This window comes from Mizuhopecten yessoensis, unplaced genomic scaffold (assembly GCF_002113885.1).
Source record: "Mizuhopecten yessoensis strain PY_sf001 unplaced genomic scaffold, ASM211388v2 scaffold2423, whole genome shotgun sequence".
NCBI classification, from domain to species: Eukaryota; Metazoa; Mollusca; class Bivalvia; order Pectinida; family Pectinidae; genus Mizuhopecten; species Mizuhopecten yessoensis.
In genome coordinates, this window is record NW_018404539.1 from 707937 (window position 1) to 732377 (window position 24441).

Here is a 24441-nt window from a genome sequence, read left to right on the forward strand (position 1 = left end):
ATCATCTGTTTTCAAGTTATCATTCAGAGAAGTAAACTTCTATTTTTAGCATGTCGGCAATCTTGGTTTTGTGATCAGTCCCAAAATTTGATATGCATAACTTAAGGGACCATAGGAAACCTTCATGTGAAAATTGAGAATGATCCTCTTGTACATTCTGAAAAATAGCGCTAACAAATTTTAGCTCTCTCAAATTCAAGTGGCTGCCTGTCGACCATTTTTGGTTTGTGATCAGTCCAAATTTCCATATGCATAACTAGCGACTATGGGGAACCTTTGAGTGAAATTTGAGAAATATCCCTACAGTACTTACTGAGAAATAGCACGAACAAGAATTGATTAAGGATGGATGGACGGATGACGGACCATGGATGCAGGGTGATTTAAATAGTCAACCATATGATGATGGTGTGCTAAAAATACACAGGCAGACCATTTCTGCTGATATATAACATACATGATAACTACAGATTGTCTGGCTAAAGCTGACAGTGTTATAAATCCATGCATTACTCTTGTCCTTAATGGGACAAACGTCAAACCTACCTTAACTTTACTGTCACCATTGAAAGCTTCACGGATAAACATGGCACCTAATGCAAAGCCCAGCGTCTCATCCGTGTCCGATATACACTCTCTCCATAGCTCCTCACCCCCAGTCGTACCTGCTCACCAACAGATCTTACTGTAATTGGTTGTTTAATCTTGTGGGGCTAATATTTTGCTGTTTTCCTGATCAGAACTAGTTCACAGGGATTCATGTCATTCAGCATGGCTAGGTAAACAACTACACGAGGGTACTTTTGTATTTGGGTAGGCCTAATGGGATTTATGTGACAAAATGTAAGTGTTTTGTGAAAATAAAGTAAAATGCGATTAGCATTATATTGAGTTGTTGTTTTATCTTCATTATTGTATGTAAACAAGTAAACAGATTTTTCCTTTGTGTTTGTAATAAATAGTCATGGAGATTATAATTCATGGTAACAATATTCATTAATTATTTAACTTCACACTATCTTTGGTGATCGTGAATAAAGTAATATAAAATCCCTTGTGACCATCTATACATGTACAACAGCTGACCATGAATAAAACAGACATAATAGCTTCAGGTTACTACAGCTAAACCAACCATGGTATAACAGTATTACCATAGGTACAGGTACCGATCATGTCGTCAAAATTTCTGTTCTAACTGTTAATATGTCACCTTTGTATATGTTATAACAATGAATTTCCACTAAATGACTTCATCAGAAATATGAACAAGAGGCCCAATGGGCCTGCATCGCTCACCTGGTATAAATCTCACCTTAAAAGTGATCTAAAATAAAGCTACAGGCAAAAATATCAGAATTGATGATTCATTCAAAAGAACCTGTTAAAAGATTTTAAACATTTCACCCCTGTGACCTTGAAAGTCGAACAAGGTCATTATGTTGAACAAATTTTATAGCCCTTCATCTCAGGATGCAACTTGCAAAATATCACCACCCTATCCTTTTGTTTATTGAAATTAGGTAATTTAAATGTTTATACATATTTGACCAAATGTGACCTTAAAAGTGGGTCAAGGTCATTCAAATAAACAAGAGGCCCAAGGGCCTTAGCGGTTACCTGAGTTAAATCATAGGTACTGGTTACAGCTTTATTTTATTGTTTGGATGTGATGTGGAAATCAGCATGTAAACTAAGTGAAATACAATACTTGTCATGTCATCAAAGGATAAGAAATTTAAAATATTGGTAAATGTTCCCTTTGGGGCCCAGCCCTAGCCCATGGGGATGGGGCAGGAATCCTGATGATGTAATACCTGATGATCTTTCTTTCCATGCAGAGAAAATGACTGTAGTACCTCTGAGTCTGGAGAAGAAGATTTTTGAAATATTGGTTAATTTTCCCTTTGGGGCCCCGTCTTGGCCCCATGTGTTTGGGTAGGAATCTCAATTTTACAATTTGAAACCATCTTCCTCCAAGGATAATTCTCACTAAGTAAAAATAATTTCCTACAAAAATTTGTCAAATATACCAAAAAGTGTTATTTCCCTATATAAACTATAGTAAACTTTACCCCCTCCCCAAGGGAGAATGGATAGCTCGGGGGTCCTGAAATTTACAATTTAAGTAAAGCTCCTGATGATCTTTCTTTCCATACAAAAAGTTGTCAATTTTACAATTTTGTAGCCTCATCTACCAAGGATGATTCTGACCGAGTTTGAAAAAAATCCATCCACTGGTTCTTGAGAAGAAGTTGAAAATGTAAAAAGTTTACGCACGACGTCGCCGACGGATGGAAAGCGATTAGAATAGTTCCCTTAAGCAAAGCTCAGGTGACCTAAAAAGCTTGATAGCCATTCGACCAAGCATGCTACTGGCTAATATTAGTTACTTGGATTTTTGACAGGGTATACGGGATGGTATGACCCTAAAGGGTTTCGTATTTCCTTCGGCCTATCGGTCAAAAATCTGTGTAACTAATTTATTACCCCTTTGAGTCTTTTATAATAAAAACAATAAAAAATAACAGGCACACGTACAGTACCTCATTTAGTTTTGTCACGGTTTTATCAAATTCCTCGAACTGTTCTTCCTAATTCTTTTCTTTTAAATACGTCCTCAGCATGTTTGCTGCTCGTCTGTTCGACTTTTGTGTGTTATGTGGCACATAGTTAGCCCTTTCGGCAAGTATTTCCTCATCAGTATGCGAAGCGAAACGTTTTGCCATTTTGTAAACAGCGAAGCAGACAACGAATGCGAGTTGTCTCCCGATGCCCGGCCGCAAGATACAAAGACACGTGACCCGTATACCCCTTGTAAAATCACGTGATTCCACCGTATTACTGCTGGGAATCACGTGACATGACCGTATACCCCCTGATATTTTCGTATACCCCTTGAGATTTACGAATGCGGTTTGGTACACTGGAGTTTTTAACCAATCAGATTCCTAGATTTTTCTCAAAGGGGTAATAAATATCAACATTCTGGGCCTGATAGTTATTCAGAAGTCTATTAAAGATTTTAAACATATTTGACCCCTGTGACCTTGAATATAAGTCAATGTCATTCACTTTAACAAACTTGGTAGCCCTTGATCCCAGCATGCTACTGACCAAATATCAATGTCCTAGGCATTTTGGTTATTCAGAAGAAGTTGTTAAAAGGTTTTTTTTGGCAATTCACCCCTGTGACTATGATTATTAGTGAATTAAGGTCATTCATTTGAACAAACTTGGTAGACCTTCATCTCAGCATGCTACTTTACAAATATCATCACCCTTGGCATTTTGGTTATTCATAAGAAGTTGTTTAAAGTTTTTTTAAGACAATTGAGCCCTGTGTCACCGTGAATATATATATAAGTGAAGGTCTTTCATTGAAACAAGCTTGGTAGCCCTATTTGACCCTTGTGACCTTTCAAATGGGTGAATGTCATTTATTTGAACAAACTTGGTAGCCCTTGATCCCAGTTTGCTTCTAGCCAAATATTATTATCCTAGGCCTTTTGGTTATTAAGAAGAAGTTGTTTAAAGTAAAATATTGACAATGGACAACGGACGCCGGACCTCGCACCACGGCATGAACTCACTCGGCCCTTCGGGCCAGGTGAGCTAAAAATTGTTTCTGAAAAAGATGGATTGTTGCCTGGTTGTGCTAAAGTAGCTATAGGCTAGTTGTGTGTCCCTGTAACCTACCTGACAACGCCTCTGACAACACTTTCTGTGCAGTACGGAATGGCTTAGACAAGTAAGATGTCATAGACTTAATAATATGCCACATCAGATAGTTGTACATGGTCCTGCAAAAAGAAATAGTCAAACAAATAACCCTTAAACAGAGAAAACAAATATTGTCTGACAAATAACCCTGAAACAGAGAAAACAAATATTGTCCGACAAATAACCCTTAAACAGGGTAAACAAATATTGTCTGGCAAATGTCCCTAAAATAGAAAAAACAAATATTGTCCGACAAATAACCCTAAAACAGAGAAAACAAATATAGTCTGACAAATAACCCTAAAACAGAGAAAAAAAATATTGTCTGACAAAGGACCTTGAAACAGAGAATACAAATATTGTCTGGCAAATGTCCCTAAAATAGAAAAAACAAATATAGTCTGACAAATAACCCTAAAACAGAGAAAACGAATATTGTCTGACAAATAACCCTAAAACAGAGAAAACAAACACTGTCTGACAGATAACCCTAAAAAAAAACAAAATAATATTGTCTGACTAATAACCCTGAAACAGAGAAAACCAATATTGTCTGACAAAGAACTCTGAAACAAATGAAACAAATTTTGTCTAGCTGTTAATGGCGATTCGTCAATATTATCTGGCATTGTCCTTAACGAGGACTTAATATGCAACATGCTAAATTTTATATAATTAGATTGAAATCCAAATCTTCTTTCTGTTGGATGAGAAATATATATGTTAAAGTCACATCAAATTAATTTGTAGTTGGTTGGAATTCCCACAACTAAAATATTAAAAAAAAAAAAAAAATCCATATTTTTTTTGGGACAATTACAAAATTTAGAATGTCCCTAAAGCTTGTAATATTACTGTGTTACTCTGAATGACAAGATCACACGACGGCCCCTGATGCATGGGGGGAAACATGAAAAACATCTACATTGTTTCCGTGAGAAAGGGACAGGAGTTACTCATGAGCAGACAGGATCTGTTGTTAAGTTAAAACGTTCATAGATCTTTACAGACAGGATCTGTTGTTAAGTGAAACGTTCATAGATCTTTACAGACAGGATCTGTCGTAAAGTTAAAATGTTCATAGATCTTTACAGACAGGATCTGTTGGAGGTTAAAACGTTCATAAATCTTTCCAGACAGGATCTGTTGTTAAGTTAAAACGTTCATACATCTTTACAGACAGGATCTGTTGTTAAGTGAAACGTTCATAGATCTTTACAGACAGGATCTGTTGTAAAGTTAAAATGTTCATAGATCTTTACAGACAGGATCTGTTGTTAACTTAAACGTTCATAGATCTTTACAGACAGGATCTGTTGTTAATTTAAACGTTCATAGATCTTTACAGACAGGAGCTGTTGGAGGTTAAAACGTTCATAAATCTTTCCAGACAGGATCTGTTGTTAAGTTAAAACGTTCATAGATCTTTAAAGACAGGATCTGCTGTTAATTTAAAACGTTCATAGATCTTTACAGACAGGATATGTTGTTAATTTAAAACGTTCATAGATCTTTACAGACAGGATCTGTTGTTAAGTGAAACGTTCATAGATCTTTACAGACAGGATCTGTCGTAAAGTTAAAATGTTCATAGATCTTTACAGACAGGATCTGTTGTTAAGTGAAACGTTCATAGATCTTTACAGACAGGATCTGCTGTTAATTTAAAACGTTCATAGATCTTTACAGACAGGATCTGTTGTTAATTTAAACGTTCATAGATCTTTACAGACAGGATCTGTTGGAGGTTAAAACGTTCATAAATCTTTACAGACAGGATCTGTTGTTAAGTTAAAACGTTCATAGATCTTTACAGACAGGATCTGTTGTAGGTTAAAACGTTCATAGATTTTTACAGACAGGATCTGCTGTAGGTTAAAACGTTCATAGATCTTTACAGACAGGATCTGTTGTTAAGTTAAAACGTTCATAGATCTTTACGCAGAATCATTGAGTCACACAAGTAGGCCTAGGCCTGCAGACATTGTCAGAATTTCGATAAGTCGGTCAGCAAAAGATATCTCCATAATTTTATGGCATAGTTTCGAAAGCATATACGATGTATTTCTTTCATGTATTAAATGTTAAGTTAGCTTGCCATACATTTTGTAAAAACAATGTATTGCTTATAGTGTTTTGCAGATGTACATATCATCCATATGTTTGATTATTGTTTAACAGTAGTTGATTTGAAATCCCTGTTACTTGTATACATGAATCAACTTAATACTTTTTAAGACATAATCCATTTAATAGAATACAGTTTCCATCAAACGTGTTAAAATAAACAGATATTGTTTGTTTAATCGACCAACTAAAAATATATAAAAAAATAGCACGTTTGTACCAAACCATCATGATTTAAGGCATTTTTTTTAATCCTTCCTCACACCGACTCGCATCTCAGCTCGTAGATCAAATACAAAAATTTAGATACAAAGAAAATTGTACCATTCGAAAAAAGTATATAATGTGAAGAACTACAAATTAATTTGTTGTGGCCTAAGAGACAATTGGTCAAGAGAAGATTGGTCTAAGAGACATGTAGATGTTTGGTCTAGAGAAGATTGGCCTAATAGACATGTAGATGTTTGGTCTAGAGAAGATTGGCCTATGAGACATGCAGATGTTAGTCTAGAGAAGATTGGCCTAAGAGACATGTACATGTTAGTCTAGAGAGGATTGGCCTAAGAGACATGTATATGTTTGGTCTAGAGAAGATTGGCCTAAGAGACATGTACATGTTTGGTTAAGAGAAGATTGGCCTTAGAGACATGTAACTGTTTGGTCTAGAGAAGATTGGCCTAAGAGACATGTACATGTTAGTCTAGAGAAGATTGGCCTAAGAGACATGTAGATGTTTGGTCTAGAGAAGATCGGCCTAAGAGACATGTACATGTTAGTCTAGACAAGATTGGCCTAAGAGACATGTACATGTTAGCCTAGAGAAGATTGGCCTAAGAGACATGTACATGTTAGCCTAGAGAAGATTGGCCTAAGAGACATGTACATGTTAGTCTAAAGAGGGTTGGCCTAAGAGACATGTAGATGTTAGTCTAGAGAGGATTGGCCTAAGAGACATGTATATGTTTTGGTCTAGAGAAGATTGGCCTAAGAGACATGGAGATGTTAGTCTAGAGAGGATTGGCCTAAGAGACATGTATATGTTTTGGTCTAGAGAAGATTGTCCTAAGAGACATGTAGATGTTTGGTCTAGAGAAGATTGTCCTAAGAGACATGTAGATGTTTGGTCTAGAGAAGATTGTCCTAAGAGACATGTACATGTTAGTCTAGAGAGGATTGGCCTAAGAGACATGTATATGTTTTTGCCTAGAGAAGATTTGCCTAAGAGACATGTACATGTTAGTCTAGAGAAGATTGGCCTATGAGACATGTACATGTTAGTCTAGAGAAGATTGGCCTATGAGACATGTACATGTTAGTCTAGAGAAGATTGGCCTATGAGACATGTAAATGTTTGGTCTAGAGAAGATTTGCCTAAGAGACATGTACATGTTAGTCTAGAGAGGATTGGACTAAGAGACATGTATATGTTTGGTCTAGAGAAGATTGGCCTAAGAGACATGTATATGTTAGTCTAGAGAAGATTGGCCTAAGAGACATGTAGATGTTTGGTCTAGAGAAGATTGTCCTAAGAGACATGTACATGTTAGTCTAGAGAGGATTGGACTAAGAGACATGTATATGTTTTGGTCTAGAGAAGATTGTCCTAAGAGACATGTACATGTTAGTCTAGAGAGGATTGGACTAAGAGACATGTATATGTTTTGGTCTAGAGAAGATTGTCCTAAGAGACATGTACATGTTAGTCTAGAGAACATTGGCCTAAGAGACATGTACATGTTAGTCTAGACAAGATTGGCCTAAGAGACATGTACATGTTAGCCTAGAGAAGATTGGCCTAAGAGACATGTACATCTTAGTCTAGAGAAGATTGGCCTAAGAGACATGTATATGTTTTGGTCTAGAGAAGATTGGCCTAAGAGACATGTACATGTTAGTCTAAAGAGGATTGGCCTAAGAGACATGTAGATGTTAGTCTAGAGAGGATTGGCCTAAGAGACATGTAGATGTTAGTCTAGAGAGGATTGGCCTAAGAGACATGTACATGTTAGTCTAGAGAAGATTGACCTAAGAGACATGTAGATGTTAGTCTAGAGAGGATTGGCCTAAGAGACATGTATATGTTTTGGTCTAGAGAACATATCATCACCTCCTGCCTCTCTCTGTCCTCATGGTCCCATTCACTAGTTCTGCCATGTCTTGTAAGTAGTTTCCAGCGTAAGATACCATTTTCTCCGAGGATGTGACGTGAATTCCAGACATAGAAAGGCAGCTGTTGATGATATCGAGCCAGTTTATCTAAAAAGGAAAATTCATATTCATTGCTCAACTTTCACAAATAATTATCATATGATTGTGATTTCCCTTACAGAATAAACTTTTGTAGACTTTTAAGCCAAAAATCTCTCAATTATGAGTGAATTATAAGTGTGCTATAGTTAACTTATAAGTTGTTTCAGTTTTGGGTCAAGTGAAATGTCAGTCTGTATAAGTATAATTATCCTCGAACAAAACTACATCAAATATTGTTTTTGCCAATTTTCCTTTTGAAATCGTTAATCAATGTGAGGAGATTTGCCTTTTTTATGTATTTACTTTATACAATATGAACACATATGAACAAGAATGTTTCATTTTAACAAATAAGAAAATCTTTTGTTCTGCATTCATTACATTTACTACAAAAGTTTCAGGTTATTTGTTCATAATGTTAATTATCTCTTGTACCGATTGATTACAGGAATTAAGAGTCAGATCTCATTCTAGTAAGACCTGTGTTTATCTCTTTATTTTTGGTTTGGTTTAGTTTGTTTGTGTTTAACGTCCTATTAACAGCTAGCTAGGGTCATTTAAGGACGTGCCAATGTGTCAGGTCACGTAGGTCTAGAACCCGCGACCCAGTGGTGGTAGCAGTATGTCAGACACCTTAAACACTTGGCCTCTGTGGCCTTATCTCTTCATGTCTTGTTAGCAGTATACAAGGTCATTTATATGGGAAATCTTGACAGCGATCTATCCCAGGTACCAACATATCACAACCATGGGCCTTATTGAACTTGAGAAGAAGACTTTTAAAATATTTTACACAAAAAAGCCTTCGTTGACATTTCTTGAAGCACAATATCTTACGACTAGAAAATGTCTGTAAGACATGAATGCCCCTGTCACCATGTGAAATTAGTTTCAGTGTTTGATATTTGACAGGATGGGACGTGACACGACGCGACAGACATGGGCAACACTATATGCTCCCTCATTTCATGGCGGGGGCATAAAAAGACTGCTGGTCTGTACAATTTATTCAAGGCTAATGACCCTAGACCTTAGAAATATTTAATGTTGTGTCAAGATCATTTCTATCAGAAGACTTTAGAGCACATGTACTCCATACTCGGAGGCACAGTAGTCTAGTGGTAGGACGCTGGGCACATGACCGAAGGGTTGCAGGTTTGAGTCACGTCACGGTGTTGTATCTTTGAGCAAGATACTTTACTCCAATTGTTCCAGCTGTCTAATCAGCTGTAAATGAGTAAGTGGTTGGGCAGTGCTAGAATTGTAGAATGCTAGCTGTGAGCGCCAAAATGACAGCATCGGCTGTATGTCCCCAGGGAGTTGAGAAAGATATATAAGCTGGTTGCAAAGGCCCTATAACCACGGATAATAATTTGTGAACTGCTTTGAGACGACCTACAAACTAGGTTGTGATAAGGTGGTATATAGGAACCTCAAAATATTATTATTATCATTATAACAGGTATGTCCTGCCTAGAGATATAACAACCCTGGGCCTGACTGAACTGGACAAGATTCTTTAAGTTTCTCACTAACATAGCCCATGCTGACCTCTGTCTGTTGACCTTTTCCTTAAACACAAAATGTAAGACAAAGATCTGCAATGCTGATCTACATAACAAACCCATGAATCATGGCTCCAGATCCCATCGGTCTTTAGATAATGCAGTGTGAAATCTTTAACACATTTTACCTCTGTGACATTGAAAGTAATTCAAGATCATTTAAATAAAAATGAATTATAACACTCCATTTGAAGTACCTACTTACCAAATATCATGACCTTATGTAATTAAGGATGATGATTTTTAAAGCCTCTTACTCACTATAACCCATGTTGACCTTTGTTGACCTTTGACTACAGCCAACATTAAAAGTTAACACTTACCTCAACACAATGTGAAACAATGATTCACAATGATGGCGGTCTGCATAACAAACACAATCATCATCACGCTGGCTTCAGACCCTATGTTTCTTAACTCATTTACCCCTGACATTTCATAATGAACTATTCCAACCTTTGAATTGGAAGAGTTCAAATTTGTCTTCAGGGGTGAATGAGTTAAAACAGTGTTGTTTGAAGTTTTTGACATATTTGACCATGTTGATGGATCAACAACTGGTGCTGAACCAACCTGTTATATACGAGGCTTTTTGTGCCGCGTAAGCTTATAGCTTCATTATGGAATGTTAATTGGAACTATGTTCTTTCAAGGTTTGGACCTTTAATGGATCCGGAATAACACTTACAAATGTGATGTTTTGTTGAAGTTGTTCGATGGTGATCTTGTTATACATCTTCTCTTCGTCTCTGTGGTCTTCTGAAGGAATGGTTATCTGAAATGAAGGCAATATCTCTATATATCCCAGCTCTTCACTCTGGTCAGCTTACACACACAGACTATGAATATAGCAAGATTTCCTATTTACACCTGAGGAAAGAGTTGGTTCTCTAATTTATGCAAATAATTCCAAAGTTGCATCAGCCTTGAAGTGGGCTTCCCTTTATCAAACCACCATATCACACAACTAGACCCTTCATCCTACCCTTTACCCCTCCGCATTAAAGCCATTTTGGTCTCTGTGGAGTATAACATATAGATAGATAGATAGATACCCTAAAGCAGAACTATCAGCCAAACGCTAACTAACCTCTGACAAGCATACGCAGGGATGGACAATACAATAGCTCACACACTTTTTATTTGCAGGACCTGTGTCACTTACAGTGGCAAGTTGTGTCTCAAACATGATGACATCTGTCATCTGTGAGCGAGTGCTGTTTTCTTCACCACCTAACAGCATTCCCACCTCTGTCATATACTCTAGGTATGCGATCAAGACCTGCAAGAAAGAAAAACAAGAGGCCCAGAGGGCCTGTATCGCTCAACTATTTCTTTTGTTACATGAAACTGACATATAGGTAACTTCAGACCAAATTTGGTAGCTAGAACACAAGACATTTTAACATATTTTAAATGGTCTTAAGATATTGTTTAATATTTGAAATTTTCAATTTTAAAGCTTTTAACCCACGTTGACCTTTGACTCCCGCTACCACTTAAAGTTGACCTTTGACCTTATTACTGTAATGGGTCTTAGTAGGGCTGTGGATTGCCAGGCTGGTGGCGATCCGATCCGAACCACGAATCGGGTCTAACGATTTACAGATCGCCATGAACCCCATTACAATGATAAAGTCTTAAAGACTATATAGATATATTTGTATTGTTATCCTGTGATCAACTTTATCTTTCTAATACCTGATTACAAATATATGCTTTGAAATAAACAGGAATTATTTTAACAACATAATATTTTATTATCATTAAAGGTGAAAATAACAAAAAAAATGAACCTATGAATGAGTAAATACATGTACAGTAACTTCTCCTATCACATGAGAGGCCCTCGCTGGTCGGTCGTTTTTCTTTTGGATATGATTTTGCCGACTGCGACCTCTCATTTCCGAAGCACTAATTCTTTGATGCAGTTTCTGCCCGAAATCCGGGCGGAACAAAATTGGCTTGAAAAACTCACTTAAGTGGTTAACAGTTCATGACAACGATGTCGTACTCACGGTTTATATATATTATATTACAGAATAGAACACTCAAAATACATGTCCATGTCGTTGTAGCACTTTTACTTTTAAAACCTGGCTTCCTGGATTGATACAAAATAGCAGGGGGGATTTCAAATGGAACGAAATGATATGGAGTTTGTTTGTATTCCGCTTGTAAAATATTACATGTAATCCATTTTTGTATTGATCAGAAAGAATACTACAAAAAAGGTTCGTTTCAAGAGTTTTTTGTGCTTTTTAAATAAAATGTTCAATTGTTTTAACATTTTCACAAAGATCGCGATCTACCGATCTATAACGATTATTCATACTCATTTTTCAGGTTTTACTCGTGGATATTCCAGTATCCGGATACTCGCTACAGCTCCAGTTCTTAGCATATTGAATTTTTAAACATATTTTACCCATGTGTCCTAGAAAATAGGTCAAGGCCATTTTAATGAGGTAACTTTATAGCATTCCATCCCAGGTACCTACTGAAGACCACCTTCAGGGAAATGATGTCGATAACTCTACCAAGCTTCAGGGAAATGATGTCGATAACTCTACCAAACTTTGGGGAAATGATGTAGATACACTCTACCAAGCTTCGGGGAAATGATGTAGATACACTCTACCAAGGTTCAGGGAAATGATAAGATAAACTCTATCAACCTCCAGGGAAATGATGAAGCTAGTAGTTTTATTACTGCTAAAGCATGTTTAATATGTGCAAGATATTGATACGGAGAAAACAGAGCAAACATCTACTTCATACACATATAAACAATAGTTTAGCCTGTCTAGAGAATAAGCTTTACAATTCTTGCTGACAATTATCATGAAATTAAGACAGACTATAGAAAGTTTCTTCCTTAAAACTTTTACTTCTTCAACAAAGAAGTCTTCTATAATTTTTAAACATATTTTTCATCAAATATTGCTTATAATTGTATTCTTAGAGAACAAAAAAATTAATGTTTTTTTATTTTCAGTATGAGACAACGTTTCAAGAGCTTCAGTTAAATGTTCAGACTTTCCAAGCGGTACTATATAATGGTATAATGGACTTACTGGATCGTGGTCGATACTTTTGTTGAGATAGTAGTCTCGCTCAGGTAAACCTAACCCGGACTGGTCCAACTGAAACAGTGTAAACGGTTCAGTATATAAGGTCCAACATCAGGGGACACAGCTTTACTATAACCTGTTAACACATATATATCTACCACACAAACAGTGTAAACGGTTCAGTATATACTATAAGGTCCAACATCAGTGGACACAGCTTTACAACAACTAACTGGTTAACACATATATATCTACCACACAAACAGTGTAAACGGTTCAGTATATACTATACGGTCCAACATCAGGGGACACAGCTTTACAACAACTAACTGGTTAACACATATATATCTACCACACAAACAACATGTCTCAGGTGTATGGACAAAAAGGCTGTAAATAATAAGACCTACTTCAAAAGACTAAATGATGAAGATAAACTCTACCAAGCTTCAGGGAAACGATGTAGATAAACTCTACCAAGCTTCAGGTAAATGATGAAGATGAACTATACTAAGCTCCAGGGAAATTATTATTGGAGGTTGATAGAGTTCATCTTATCATTTCTCTGAAGCTTCTTAGTGTGTATCTTCATTATTTCCCTGGAGTTTTGTAGAGTTATCGACATAGAGATACACTCTACCAAGCTTCAGAGAAATGATAAGATGAACTCTCCCAACCTCCAGGGAAATGTTGTATATAATCTCTACCAACCTCCAGGGAAATGTTGAAGATAAATTCTACCAAGCTCCAGGGAAATGATGTATATAATCTCTACTAAGCTTCAGGGAAATGATGAAGATAAACTCTACCAACCTCCAGGGAAATGATGTAGATAAACTCTACCAAGCTTCAGGGAAATGATGTAAGATAAACTCTACCAAGCTCCAGGGAAATAATGAAGATACACTCTATGAAGCTTCAGAGAAATGATGTAGATAAACTTTACCAAGCTCCAGAGAAATGATGAAGATAAACTCTACCAAGCTCCAGGGAAATGATGTAGATAAACTCTACCAAGCTCCAGGGAAATAAAGAAGATACACTCTACCAAGCTTCAGAGAAATAATGAAGATGAACTCTACCAAGCTTCAGGGAAATGAGGAAGATAAACTCTACCAAGCTTCAGAGAAATGATAAGATGAACTCTATCAACCTCCAGGGAAATGATGTAGATAAACTCTACCAAGCTTCAGTGAAATGATAAGATGAGCTCTAGCACCCTCCAGGGAAATGATGAAGATAAACTCTACCAAGGACGAGGGAAATGATGTATAAAATCTCTACCAAGCTTCAGAGAAATGATGTAGATAAACTTTACCAAGCTCCAGAGAAATGATGTTGATAACTCTACCAAGCTTGGGGAAATGATGTAGATAAACTCTACCAAGCTCCAGGGAAATGATGTAGATAAATTCTACCAAGCTTCAGGAAAATGATGTAGATAAACTCTATCAAGCTTCAGGGAAATGATAAGATGAACTCTACCAAGCTTCAGTGAAATGATGTAGATAAACTCTACCAAGTTTCAGGGAATTTATAAGATGAACTCTACCAAGCTTCACGGAAATGATGTAGATAACTCTACCAAGCTTCAGGGAAATGATGTAGATAAACTCTACCAAGCTCCAGGGAAATGATGTAGATAAATTCTACCAAGCTTCAGGAAAATGATGTAGATAAACTCTACTAAGCTTCAGGGAAATGATAAGATGAACTCTACCAAGCTTCAGGGAAATGATGTAGATAAACTCTACCAAGCTCCAGAGAAATGATGTAGATAAACTCTACCAAGCTTCGGGGAAATGATGTAGATAAACTGTACCAAGCTCCAGGGAAATGAGGAAGATAAACTCTACCAAGCTCCAGGGAAATGAGGAAGATAAACTCTACCAAGCTCCAGGGAAATAATGAAGATAAACACTACCAAGCTTCAGGGAAATGATGTCAATAACTCTACCAAGCTTCAGGGAAATGATGTAGATAAACTCTACCAAGCTTCAGAGAAATGATGTAGATAAACTCTACCAAGCTTCAGAGAAATGATGTAGATAAACTCTACCAAGCTTCAGAGAAATGATGTAGATAAACTCTACCAAGCTTCAGAGAAATGATGTAGATAAACTCTACCAAGCTTCAGAGAAATGATGTAGATAAACTCTACCAAGCTTCAGAGAAATGATGTAGATAAACTCTACCAAGCTTCAGAGAAATGATGTAGATAAACTCTACCAAGCTTCAGAGAAATGATGTAGATAAACTCTACCAAGCTTCAGAGAAATGATGTAGATAAACTCTACCAAGCTTCAGAGAAATGATGTAGATAAACTCTACCAAGCTTCAGAGAAATGATGTAGATAAACTCTACCAAGCTTCAGGGAAATGATGTAGATAAACTCTACCAAGCTTCAGAGAAATGATAAGATGAACTCTATCAACCTCCAGGGAAATGATGAAGATAAACTCTACCAAGCACGAGGGAAATGATGTATAAAATCTCTACCAAGCTTCAGAGAAATGATGCAGATAAACTTTACCAAGCTCCAGAGAAATGATGTTGATAACTCTACCAAGCTTGGGGGAAATGATGTAGATAAACTCTACCAAGCTCCAGGGAAATGATGTAGATAAATTCTACCAAGCTTCAGGAAAATGATGTAGATAGACTCTACCAAGTTCCAGGGAAATGATGAAGATAAACTCTACCAAGCTTCAGAGAAATGATGAAGATAAACTCTACCAAGCTCCAAGGAAATGATGAAGATAAACTCTACCAAGCTTCAAGGAAATGATCAGATGAACACTACCAAGCTTCAGAGAAATGATAAGATGAACTCTACCAAGCTTCAGAGAAATGAACAGATACACTCTACCAAGCTTCAGGAAAATAATGAAGATACACGCTATCAAGCTTCAGAGAAATAATGAAGATGAACTCTACCAAGCTCCAGGGAAATGATGAATAATAAACTCTACCAAGCTTCAGAGAAATGATAAGATACACTCTACCAAGCTTCAAAAAAATAATGAAGATACACTCTATCAAGCTTCAGAGAAATAATGAAGATGAACTCTACCAAGCTCCAGGGAAATGATGAAGATAAACTCTACCCAGCTTCAGAGAAAAGATAAGATGAACTCTACCAAGCTTCAGAGAAATGATCAGATGAACTCTACCAAGCTTCAGAGAAATGATAAGATGAACTCATCCAAGCTTCAGGGAAATGATGTAGATAAACTCTACCAAGCTTCAAGGAAATGATGTCGATAACTCTGATGGGCTTCAAGGAAATAATGAAGATAAACTCTACCAAGTTCCAGGGAAATGATGAAGATAAACTCTACCAAGCTGCAGGGAAATGATGAAGAAATTCTACCAAGCTTCAAGGAAATGATCAGATGAACACTTCCAAGCTTCAGAGAAATGATAAGATGAGATCTACCAAGCTTCAGAGAAATGATAAGAAACACTCGACCAAGCTTCAGGAAAATAATGAAGATACACTCTATCAAGCTTCAGAGAAATAATGAAGATAAACTCTATCATCCTCCAGGGAAATGATGAAGATAAACTCTACCAAGCTGCAGGGAAATGATGAAGAAATTCTACCAAGCTTCAAGGAAATGATCAGATGAACACTTCCAAGCTTCAGAGAAATGATAAGATGAACTATATCAACCTCCAGGGAAATGATGTAGATAAACTCTACCAAGCTCCAAGGAAATGATCTAGATAAATTCTACCAAGCTTCAGGAAAATGATGTAGATAAACTCTACCAAGCTCCAAGGAAATGATGTAGATAAATTCTACCAAGCTTCAGGAAAATGATGTAGATAAACTCTACCAAGCTTCAAGGAAATGATCAGATGAACACTTCCAAGCTTCAGAGAAATGATAAGATGAACTATATCAACCTCCAGGGAAATGATGTAGATAAACTCTACCAAGCTCCAAGGAAATGATGTAGGTAAATTCTACCAAGCTTCAGGAAAATGATGTAGATAAACTCTACCAAACCTCAGAGAAATAATGAAGATGAACTCTACCCAGCTTCAGGAAAATAATGAAGATACCCTCGATCAAGCTTCAGAAAAATAATGAAGATAAACTCTATCAACCTCCAGGGAAATGATGTAGATAAACTCTACCAAGCTCCAAGGAAATGATGTAGATAAATTCTACCAAGCTTCAGGAAAATGATGTAGATAAACTCTACCAAACTTCAGAGAAATAATGAAGATGAACTCTACCAAGCTTCAGGAAAATAATGAAGATACACTCGATAAAGCTTCAGAGAAATAATGAAGATAAACTCTATCAACCTCCAGGGAAATGATGAAGATAAACTCTACCAACCTCCAGGAAAATGATGTATATAATCTCTACCAAGCTTCAGGGAAATGATGTAGATAAACTCTACCAAGCTTCATGGAAATGATGTCAATAACTCTACCAAGCTTCAGAGAAATGATAAGATGAACTCTATCAACCTCCAGGGAAATGATGAAGATAAACTCTACCAAGCACAAGGGAAATGATGTATATTTTCTCTACCAAGCTCCAGAGAAATGATGTTGATAACTCTACCAAGCTTCGGGGAAATGATGTAGATAAACTCTACCAACCTCCAGGGAAATTATGAAGATAAACTCTACTAAGCTCCAGGGAAATGATGTATATAATCTCTACCAAGCTTCAGGGAAATGATGAAGATAAACTCTACCCACCTCCAGGGAAATGATGTAGATAAACTCTACCAAGCTTCAGGGAATGATGTTGATAACTCTACCAAGCTTCAGGGAAATGATGTAGATAAACTCTACCAAGCTTCAGGGAAATGATAAGGTGAACTCTATCAACCTCCAGGGAAATGATAAGATACACTCTACCAAGCTTCAGGAAAATAATGAAGATACACTCTATCAAGCTTCAGAGAAATAATGAAGATAAACTCTATCAACCTCCAGGGAAATGATGAAGATAAACTCTACCCACCTCCAGGGAAATGATGTAGATAAACTCTACCAAGCTTCAGGGAAATGATAAGATGAACTCTACCAAGCTTCAGGGAAATGATAAGGTGTACTCTATCAACCTCCAGGGAAATGATAAGATACACTCTACCAAGCTTCAGGAAAATAATGAAGATACACTCTATCAAGCTTCAGAGAAATAATGAAGATAAACTCTATCACTCATCCAAGCTTCAGGGAAATGATGTAGATAAACTCTACCAAGCTCCAGGGAAATAAAGTAGATAAACTCTAACAAGCTCCAGGGAAATGATGTAGATACACTCTACCAAGCTTCAGGGAAATAAAGTAGATAAACTCTACCAAGCTCCAGGGAAATGATGTCAATAACTCTACCAAGCTTCGGGGAAATGATGAAGATAAACTCTACCAAGCTTCAGAGAAATGATAAGATGAACTCTATCAACCTCCAGGGAAATGATGAAGATAAACTCTACCAAGCTCCAGGGAAATGATGTGGTTAAATTCTACCAAGCTTCAGGAAAATGATGTAGATAAACTCTACCAAGCTTCAGAGAAATAATGAAGATGAACTCTACCAAGCTTCAGGAAAATAATGAAGATACACTCGATCAAGCTTCAGAGAAATAATGAAGATAAACTCTATCAACCTCCAGGGAAATTATGAAGATAAACTCTACCAACCTCCAGGGAAATGATGTATATAATCTCTACCAAGCTTCAGGGAAATGATGTAGATAAACTCTACCAAGCTTCAGGGAAATGATGTCAATAACTCTACCAAGCTTCAGGGAAATGATGTAGATAAACTCTACCAAGCTTCAGAGAAATGATAAGATGAACTCTATCAACCTCCAGGGAAATGATGAAGATAAACTCTACCAAGCACAAGGGAAATGATGTATATTATCTCTACCAAGCTTCAGAGAAATGATGTAGCTAAACTTTACCATGCTCCAGAGAAATGATGTTGATAACTCTACCAAGCTTCGGGGAAATGATGAAGATAAACTCTACCAAGCTCCAGGGAAATGATGTAGATAAATTCTACCAAGCTTCAGGAAAATGATGTAGATAAACTCTACCAAGCTCCAGGGAAATGATGTAGATAAACTCTTCAATAACTCTACCAAGCTTCAGGGAAATGATGTAGATAAACTCTACCAAGTTTCAGGGAAATGATAAGGTGAACTCTATCAACCTCCAGGGAAATTATGAAGATAAACTCTACTAAGCTCCAGGGAAATGATGTATATAATCTCTACCAAGCTTCAGGGAAATGATGTCAATAACTCTACCAAGCTTCAGAGAAATGATAAGATGAACTCTATCAACCTCCTAGGAAATGATGAACATAAACTCTACCAAGCTCCAGGGAAATGATGTAGATAAATTCTACCAAGCTTCAGGTAAATGATGTAGATAAACTCTACCAAGCTTCAGGGAAATGATAAGATGAACTCTATCAACCTCCTAGGAAATGATGAACATAAACTCTACCAAACTTCGGGGAAATGATGTAGATAAACTCTACCAAGCTCCAGGGAAATAATGAAGATACACTCTACGAAGCTTCAGAGAAATGATAAGATGAACTCTATCAACCTCCTAGGAAATGATGAACATAAACTCTACCAAGCTCCAGGGAAATGATGAAGATAAACACTACCAAGCTCCAGGGAAATGATATATAAAATCTCTACCAACCTCCAGGGAAATGATGTAGATAAACTCTACCAAGCTTCAAGGAAATGATGTTGATAACTCTACCAAGTTTCAGGGAAATAATGAAGATGAACTCTACCAAGCTTCGGGGAAATGATGAAGATAGACTCTACCAAGTTCCAGGGAAATGATGAAGATAAACTCTACCAAGATTCAGAGAAATGATGTTGATAACTCAACCAAGCTTCAAGGAAATGATGAAGATAAACTCTACCAAAGTTCAGGAAAATGATAAGATGAACTCTACCAGTGTTCATGGAAATGATGAAGATAAACTCTACCAGGCTTCAGGGAAATAATAATATACACTCTACCAAGCTTCAGAAAAATGATAAGATGAACTCCACCAAGCTTCAGAGAAATGATGAAGATGAACTCTACCAAGGTTCAGGAAAATGATGAGATGAACTCTACCAGTGTTCATGGAAATGATGAAGATAAGCTCTACCAAGCTTCAGAGAAATTATAAGATGAATTCTACCAAGCTTCAGGGAAAGGATGAAGATAAACTCTACTAACCTCCAGGGAAATGATGTTGATAACGCTACCAAGCTTCAGGGAAATGATGAAGATAAACTCTACCAAGCTTCAGGGAAATGATAAGATGAACTCTACCAAGCTTCAGGGAAATGATGTAGATAAACTCTACCAAGCTTCAGAGAGACTATAAGTGAAGACAATCTCTTGTGTATGGACAAAATCCCCATAAAGTGTTTGCTTGTATCAGATAAGTGTAAAGCCTTTTGACACCAATCTAAAATACTACACTTAAAAATCTCTCGTTTAAAATAAGTCACAATTCTGATACTTGACAAAACATAGCTGTCTAGGGGGAAACCACTAACACGCTACTCTACAGTTTAATCATAGGTGTACAGCTTGGGTAATTAAAATAGAAAGTATGTATAGATGACACTAGAGAAAGCAGCTATCCCATAATCACATCCTGTTATTGTACCCACTATATATAAAGCCTAAATGACAACCACATATTGTGACAATACTACCTTTAGTACGTTCTGTGTAGAGCTGCGGTCATCTTCTCCAACCCAGACAGCAAACAGACTTACCTTTAGTACGTTCTGTATAGAGCTGGCGTCATCCTCTCCCACCCAGACAGCAAACAGACTTAACTTTAGTACGTTCTGTGTAGAGCTGGGGTCATCCTCACCAACCCAGACAGCAACCAGACTTACCTTTAGTACGTTCTGTGCAGAGCTGCGGTCATCCTCTCCAACCCAGACAGCAATCAGACTTACCTTTAGTACGTTCTGAATAGAGCTGGCGTCATCCTCTCCAACCCAGACAGCAGACAGACTTACCTTTAGTACGTTCTTTGTAGGCCGGTGGTCATCCTCACCACCCCAGACAGCAAACAGACTTACCTTTAGTACGTTCTGTATAGAGCTGGCGTCATCCTCTCCAACCCAGACAGCAAACAGACTTACCTTTAGTACGTTCTGTGTAGAGCGGTGGTCATCCTCACCAACACGGACAGCAAACAGACTTACCTTTCGTACGTTCTGTGTAGAGCTGGGGTGATGCCGAATAATTCAGAAAGAACACAGACTTACATTTAGTACGTTCTGTATAGAGCTGGCGTCATCCTCTCCCACCCAGACAGCAAACAGATTTACCTTTAGTACGTTCTGTCTAGAGCTGTGGTCATCCTCACCAACACGGACAGCAAACAGACTTACCTTTCGTACGTTCTGTGTAGAGCTGTGGTCAACCTCACCAACCAAAAAAGCAAACAGACTTACCTTTCGTACGTTCTGTGTAGAGCTGCGGTCATCCTCTCCAACCCAGACAGCAAACAAGGTGGACACCCCATACTTCTTACACTTTTCCAATAGGTCCTGGAGGTCAAAGTTCGAGTCCATTACAGAAATAGACCAACTTGGAACTTCCTCCTGCATGACAGAAACATAAAAGTGATAACAAATAATTCCAAACAGTCTAAGTGATACTGAGGACAAGTTGTCTGGGATGTCACACAACTGTAGGATTTTTTTATAGATTTTAACCCTGTTATCCCAAACAACATTGTAAGTCAGTCAATCTTATCCGTTTGAAAAAACCTGAGACGTGACTTCACCCAAACATATTTCTAGCCAAATAGTATAACCCTAGCTAGGCCTCTTAGTTGTTATTCATTTTAGTACATTGGACCTTGAAATTGGGCCAGGATAATTGATATCACCAAACTTGATCACTCTTCATCCTAACATTTTACAGGTGAGACATAATCACCCTGCTCTTGGTTATGTAACAGGAGAAAAAGAAATATGCAGTGAACAGATTAGGATTCAAATCCTCCTCTATAGTCAGTTCCCCCCAAAGACAGCTCCACCATAAACCCAGGTTTAGGTAGTTCCTTAGCGCATTCATCCAATACTTGAATCAAGGGTTGAAAAGCTTGCCAATTTTGCAACAGAAGAAAGAGAAATGCAGCAATGAGACAGGGATTTGAACACGGGACCCTCTGAAATCTTGACGAACGCTCTACCAATTGGGCTACATTTTTTGTACCTCTGGTTATATATAAAATTACGAACAATCAACGCAGTCTAGTTCTGCTACATTCCTCCGTTCTTTTTCTAAATCTCCACCCCCAAAGACAACACTATTTACAATCCAGGCTCTGGTATCCCCTTGCCAAGCATTCACCCAGTACTTCAATCTAGGGTTGGCAAGCATTCACCCAGTACTTCAATCTAGGGTTGGCTGCCAATTTCGTAAAAGGAGCAAAGAAATGCACTGCCAGATCTGGAATTGAACCCATGAGCTCTAGATGGACACTCTACCTAGTGAGCTACCGGACTGCTGGTGAATGGCTCAGTCCGGTTCAGCAACAGTTAAAAACAAGGTGGAGCTGAATGGATGCTAGACAGACACAGCACCATTACTGGAAATATTTGAAATAGATATATTTGAAAGTCCAATGAAATACAGAAGCCATTGAAAGAAGACTAAAGGTTAGTAATGCTGAAGTGTTTACTGATGGTTACTTTTAGTAGGTCCAGCAAGGGCTTGGCACCAAGGTCCTCAATTGTCTTGTTCTCATCCATACACGACCGGTAATATGTCTGCGCCTTCCACTCGGACAAATTCACAGAGGCATTCACTGGTTGTTCTGGAATCATGCAAAAATATTTAGTATCCAAAATACATAGAACTTGTCCTGATACCAGGGCTGGTTCCTAGTCTGTAATCGTTTTTACTGATATTGTGCAACTTTTGAAAATACAAGAAAGAACATCAATTTCCACAGATGACAATAACTCCTACATGTTAGTGGGCTCCTTCTGGTGTTCAGTTTATTATCAGGGTACAGTACCTATTGCATGTTTCATGATGACTTGATTAGCCTGCCAGAGGACGCTGAACATGTTGAAGCGGGAGTGTCCTGACGGGATTGGGTGAGACTTGATCCAGCCCCCACAGGCGTACTGGTAGAAGTCATCACAAGGGTCTATACTTCTGTCCATTGCAGTCAGTAGGGAACTGGACACCTGGACACAAGTTGGTTCCAAACAAACAGCTGTTGAGAAAGGATGGAGTTTATTTGCTAAAACATAATAACCCAGTAACATTAAGCATACAATTTTTATAACAAGAGACACACAGGGCCTTTATCACTTACCTCCAGGATATCTAGGCCATCATGACATTTGATTACCTGTTCACAAGGATGCTGTTATATAGCAAATTTGGTTGAAATATGGACACCATTTCAGAAGAAGTATACTTTCAAATGCTTAAACACCCAAATTATCCTGTTTTTGACCCAGCTTGCAGAGTCCAACAGACCATTAAATATGCTTCATAGGCGATTAAGTTTAAATGTATTTTAATGTTGGTCTCTTCATGCCAAGCAATTGTACCCTATTATAGAGTGGGATCTTAACTATTTCTAAGTTATAGCCCTGGGCCTAATTAGTTCTGGTAGCATTAGTATGCTTGTCACTTCATGCCTAAAATTGTATACATTGCTATCGGGTGAGGATCTCCAATATTTCAGTTTCATGATCAAGTCTCTAGGGGCAGGGAAAGACCTGTGGGCCAATCATTGAAGCCTTTGGTGTATGTATCTTCTCAGACACAGAAATTGTATATGCATGGTTATTGGGTACGGATCACAGCCATTTTCGGGTTATTTTTAAATGACTAAGTCTCAAGAGGACAGCAAGACCCTAGGGCAATTATGGTAGCATGAGCACTTTGTCGCTTCAAGCCAAGCAAATGCATACAGTATGGTTACAGGGTAGGTATTTAGGCAGTTCCATGTTATGACCCAGGAACACAGCCAGATCCTAAGGCTGATCCTACATGATTGTCTTTTGACATATCGAGCAGTTGTAATCATGGTTATAGGGCAAGATTTCAACCATTTCCATGTTTTGATTGAGGAAGTGATTCAGTCTCCAAGGCTGCAGGGCTGGACCATTGAATCAATCCCAGTGTCTTGTGTAGGTTTATCATCACCAGCAACTGTATAGCAATGGTTTTAAGGTGGGAATCACATCCCTTTCTTCGTTGTGACCCAGGGTTTTTTAAGTCCTTTGGAGTGGGGACAGACGCAGGGCCTATCCTAGGAGAATCATACAAACATAAAGGGGCTGATCACAAAAGTTTCCAAGGTAGGAACCAATTATCATATTGGGACCCACTCCTTAGGATTAAACGGACCCCTGGCAAATTCATTAGGCATGAATATTTAATTATATGTTTACATGTTATGACCAATTTTCCCATTGAAACTCATCCCAGTCCCAAGAAAGTGCCCAATTTTTATTAAGCCATATCCTACCAGTCTATAAAGATAATTTGCGTCATATCCTACCAGTCTATAAAGATAATTTGCGTCATATCCTACCAGTCTATGAAAATCACATGAGAGCCTTATCCTACCAGTCAGTGAAGATCACACTTGTCAGTCATATCCTACCAGTTTATAAAAATAATTTGAAACGTATCCTAC

General features: G+C 37.7%; 1 protein-coding gene across 1 annotated transcript in view; it reads right to left on the reverse strand.

Annotated features, from left to right (window-relative positions):
* LOC110445941 (endothelin-converting enzyme homolog) overlaps window positions 1-24441 on the reverse strand; it is a 76834-nt gene that overhangs the window by 47697 nt on the left and 4696 nt on the right. The window contains exons 3-11 of the mRNA XM_021490833.1: window positions 22798-23001; window positions 22469-22593; window positions 21221-21370; window positions 12743-12811; window positions 10831-10947; window positions 10354-10440; window positions 7958-8106; window positions 3700-3803; window positions 547-665 (exon numbers count right to left, since the gene is read on the reverse strand). Coding sequence (XP_021346508.1) covers window positions 547-665; window positions 3700-3803; window positions 7958-8106; window positions 10354-10440; window positions 10831-10947; window positions 12743-12811; window positions 21221-21370; window positions 22469-22593; window positions 22798-23001 — 1124 coding nt within the window. The remainder of the gene's footprint in view (window positions 1-546; window positions 666-3699; window positions 3804-7957; window positions 8107-10353; window positions 10441-10830; window positions 10948-12742; window positions 12812-21220; window positions 21371-22468; window positions 22594-22797; window positions 23002-24441) is intronic.